Raw genomic sequence first — 4,486 nt, 5'->3', positions numbered from 1 at the left:
GTGTGTGTGTGCATGTATGTATGTATGTATGTATGTATATATGTACATATGTATATGTATATGTATATATATATATATATATATATATATATATATGTATATGTATGTATGTATGTATGCATATATATGTGTGTGTGTGTCTGTACGTATATATGTATATATGCATGCATGTATATATATATACATATATATGTATATATGTATATATATGTATATATATATGTATGTATGTATGTATAATGTATGTATGTTATTCAACTACAGTAGTAGCTGAATAATATTCTTAAGGCCACAATTTACTCGCATGCAGCATCTTTCAGACTTTGTCGCTAATTCAGTTCATAACCAAATTGAAAATTGTTAACAGTTTTGAAGAGGACTGGTCTTTAGCTACATTTTGGCATTAAAAAATTGACATTTGGTCCAGTAGAAAAAAGTTTACATCAAAATTTGTAGCAACGTTATTGGAGAGTAAGTAACGCCTCCAATCAAGTTTAGATCTAAATAACTTTTTTATTTTAAAAGAAAAATATATATATCTTAGCTTCAATGATAGAAGAAAGCCTGAAGAATTTCACAGTTTTGGTCCTGTGCAACAAAAATTTGTATCAAAAAAGTTGTGAGGTAAAATATCATGAAAAAATATAAGTAAGGCAAAAAATTGGATATAAGTATGATTAACGTTTTTATTTTAAAAACAAACTATATTTTAATTAAGCTTAAATGACAGAGCTCAATTTTAGGAATTTCATGGTATCAATTTCATGCAACGAAGTTTTCAAAGAAAAAAGTTTGTGTGTGTGTGTAATTTTCAATATCATCTTTTCCACTTTATTTTACCCCAATTTTCTCTTTCCATATTTCCAGTTATCTTTCCCTGCCCTCTAAAGTACATCTTTGCTTTGCCATTTCTCAACTTTAATGCACTTTTATATCAGCCTGTCGCTCCCCTCTCACCTTTTGTCCCAATTCACTATAACCAACCCTAAGAACCCCTGACCTCCATCTCTGTCGATGTACATATCTCTCTCTTCCTCTGCCCCTGTGTGTGTGTATATGTTTGTGTGTCTGTGTTTGCCCCCACCCAACATCGCTTGACAACCGATGCTGGTGTGTTTACGTCCCCGTAACGTAGCGGTTCGGCAAAAGAGACCGATAGAATAAGTACTAGGCTTCCAAAGTATAAGTCCTGGGGTCGATTTGCTCGACTAAAGGCGGTGCTCCAGCATGGCCGCAGTCAAATGACTGAAACAAGTAAAAGAATAAAAGAAAAGAATGCATTAACTTCCTTTTTTAGTGAGGACTTCCTTATATTTGTGTATTATCGTGTGTGTGAGTGCTCTTTCATCTAGCCATCGGTTTATCATAGTATCATATAACAACGATAATCATAATATCTATACATGTTTTTTCGCTTATGAAGTCTTATTCCACAACCGGTTCCTAACGCAGTCATTTCATATTTATCTCCCTTGCATTAAGAAACGGAGACCATTTAAGCGCTCACTTCGTCTTCTAGCTTATCCCAAATACACACTTAGGAGACATGTGACTTCTTCGAAGGACAAATCAAGAAAAATGTACACTCTAAAAAATCTATCATAGTATTAGATAAATTTCACTAATATTTACACTAGAGAGACAAGGTTCCTTTTGTCATAGTGAAAGGGCGAAAAACTATTTCAGAACATAACTAATATAAGTTGAAGAGATTGCTTCTTTCTGAAAGACAGCCAGAAAACAGGAAAGACATCAAGTTGTTTTTGGTTATTAGTAACTCGAGTGTAGACGATGGAGGTATATTCTAAGCAGGAAAATAAGGTTGGTGCAAGAATTAAATTGAGACAATTAGACTGAATAATTATTTCTAATTTTGGGACAAGGCAAAGGAACTTTTTAGGGAATTGGAAGTCAATTATATTGATCCCAGAGATCAACTGGTACTTATTTTATCAGCCCTGAAAGGACGAAAGGTAAAGTTGACCAGTTTTGGGGAAGAGGTAAATTGGTTACCTCAACCCCAGTATTCAACTGGTACTTATTTTATCAACCTTGAAAGGATGAAAAGCAATGTTGACCCCGACAGCATTTGAACTCAGACAATAAGGTCAGAAGAAATACTGCTCAACATTTTTTCTGATGCGATAATAATTCTGCCAGTTTGCCACCTTAGGCGCTCACTATATTAAAAATTCTTAGAATCTATGCCTATCTAGAGAAAAGAACAGGAAACTACTCCTGTTTATTTACCTATATGATGTGGATGGTTGTGTAGGAAGTTTCATTTTCGTATTTGTTTTGATGGGAAAGTATATGTTGAAACTCGTATTGTTGTATTTTAGGTGGGTCATATTGCCAATAAAACCACACACACACTGATTATATTTCACTTCAGCTTTATTACCAGTCAGTTAGATAAATAATCAATTGATTAGTCTGTCAAAGTTCCTCTATCAGAAAAAATTGCATGTGCAGAGCCTTTGAGTAAGGAATGCAAGGGGGACATCATACCCAAATCTCAGAAAATGTTTTTATATAGTGAAAGGAAGGGGTGTTACCACCACCACCCAGCCCCACAAAAAATTGGGCCCTGTCCCTGATAAAATTCCTGGTGTTAGAGGCAAACTGCCAGATACCTAGACCTTTAGTCGTGCCTGATTTATGGGAGTAATTATTAGTCAGAGCATCTACGAAATAAATTCAGTCAGTGTTTCTAAACCATCTGATGTGTAAAAAATCCTATTATATTTTTATAATTAAATATTATTAAGAATTGTATAAAAAAAAATTTGTGAAAATATTTTATGTATTGTAAAAGTATAAACAATTTATAACAAAATCTTATATGACATCCAAAGGCCATATGGACAGTTGAAAACCACTGATTCAGATGGTTTCTTGACTATTGATTTCAATTTTGGGAAAGGGGCTAAGTCGATTAGATTGACCCCAGTGTCCAACTGGTACTTACTAATCAACCCCGAAAGGATGATAGGCAAAAAGTCAACCTCGGCAGAATTTGAACTCAAAATGTAAAGGTGAATGAATTGTTGGGTGTGCTAACGATTCTGCCAGCTCACCATCTTTGAATATTCTTTTCTACTCTAAGCACAAGGCCAGAAATTTTGGGGGAGGGGGCCAGTCAATTAGATCGACTCCAATACACGCCTATTGCTCTAAACGAGAACTATATATTTTAAATATTTATTTGATAGTTTATTATCGCTTTAAAGCTGTCATGGGCAACCCGTGAGACTTTCTGAATGGCATGTCTAACGAAAAATTACCTTGAATGTTTTTAATTGTGCGGCTTGCCTAATGATGAGCCATGTATCGTGCGTCCCGCTTCTCGAAAAAGGTAGCCATGCCTTCTTTCTAAGTTCAGTGAGAAGTGGGCGACAAGTATCTTGAACAACCAACACACAAAACAACTGGGCCTTTAAGGCTTTAGTCAGCGAGAGATATGATTATAGTTGTTTAATTCCAGGTTAACCTTGATCGAGCTTACTCTTAGTGATCCTGGCTTTTGTTGTTGTTTTTTGTTGGGAGTTTTTGTTTGTTTGGGAGGGGTGCAGTCAAAGATACACTTTGTATGAAAACAAAACACTTGATTTAAAAGAAATTCTCTGAACTTTTACACTCACCCAAGCAGACTTTTTTTCAGGGGTGAATCTGACTGCCCGAGTACAAATCGACGCAGGAGTAAGCCTCCCAGGAAAATCATAATTCATCACATTCTTCATTCCTCTACTTCGATGGGAAGATAAAGTTTTGGAAACCTATTATTTCTTACTATTGTGACTATTGTCGTTGTTTTAAAAAAAAGATTGTTTCCAATTGTTGCTACAACAAACCCTATTAAGTTAAATGGAATCAAACATGACATCTCGGCTTGTGATTGGTTGAAAATGTTTTTAAAAAACGTCGTCTTGGATATTTTTGCGTTTTACTTCCGGTTGTCACTGTATTGATTAACTTTTTAAGTAAACAAACTTAGTAAAACTATTTAATCTCTTCGATGTACAATCTTGAACGAAGGAAGAAAAAAGATTAAAAAATTTTAGTGTTTAACAAAAGGAATGGTAATGTTCCGAAAAAGAATTTAATCAGCGTGCCAAATTTCATTATTCCGAAAATTTGGTTCATACTGTTGTTGACCGATCCCAGGCTGCTTTCTGATTCATATTCATGTTACTTATAGCCATGTAAATGTCATTAACGTCGTAACATATTACTTGCCTCATGTCTGATGATATGTATATATATAACGTTGTCAAATATGTATGTAAATACTAACCTCCAGTACAAAACGAACAAGAACACATAGAGAAACGACGTACCTACTACATTCACCCAATATAAAAATAAATCATTTTACAGGAGTGACTCGTAAGATTAATTAAACTGAGTTAATTGCGTTTTATAGTATATTTCATGAACATAAAATAGTATACTTCAGAATTTTTGTAGATACTCGGTGATTCCA

General features: G+C 34.3%; 1 protein-coding gene across 2 annotated transcripts in view; it reads right to left on the bottom strand.

Annotated features, from left to right (window-relative positions):
• Nucleotides 1-3,897, bottom strand: part of LOC106881311 (uncharacterized) — a 24,914-nt gene extending 21,017 nt beyond the window's left edge. Inside the window, exon 1 of one of the 2 annotated variants that reach the window (XM_014931651.2) lies at nucleotides 3,645-3,897. In XM_014931651.2, coding sequence (XP_014787137.1) covers nucleotides 3,645-3,743 — 99 coding nt within the window. In that variant the 5' untranslated portion in view covers nucleotides 3,744-3,897. The remainder of the gene's footprint in view (nucleotides 1-3,644) is intronic. The other variant, XM_014931650.2, reaches the window with a different exon arrangement.
• Nucleotides 3,898-4,486: the final 589 nt, after the last annotated feature.

The sequence above is a fragment of the Octopus bimaculoides genome, chromosome 5 (genome assembly GCF_001194135.2).
Source record: "Octopus bimaculoides isolate UCB-OBI-ISO-001 chromosome 5, ASM119413v2, whole genome shotgun sequence".
NCBI lineage: Eukaryota > Metazoa > Mollusca > Cephalopoda > Octopoda > Octopodidae > Octopus > Octopus bimaculoides.
This window is presented reverse-complemented; position numbering and strand designations above follow the sequence as displayed.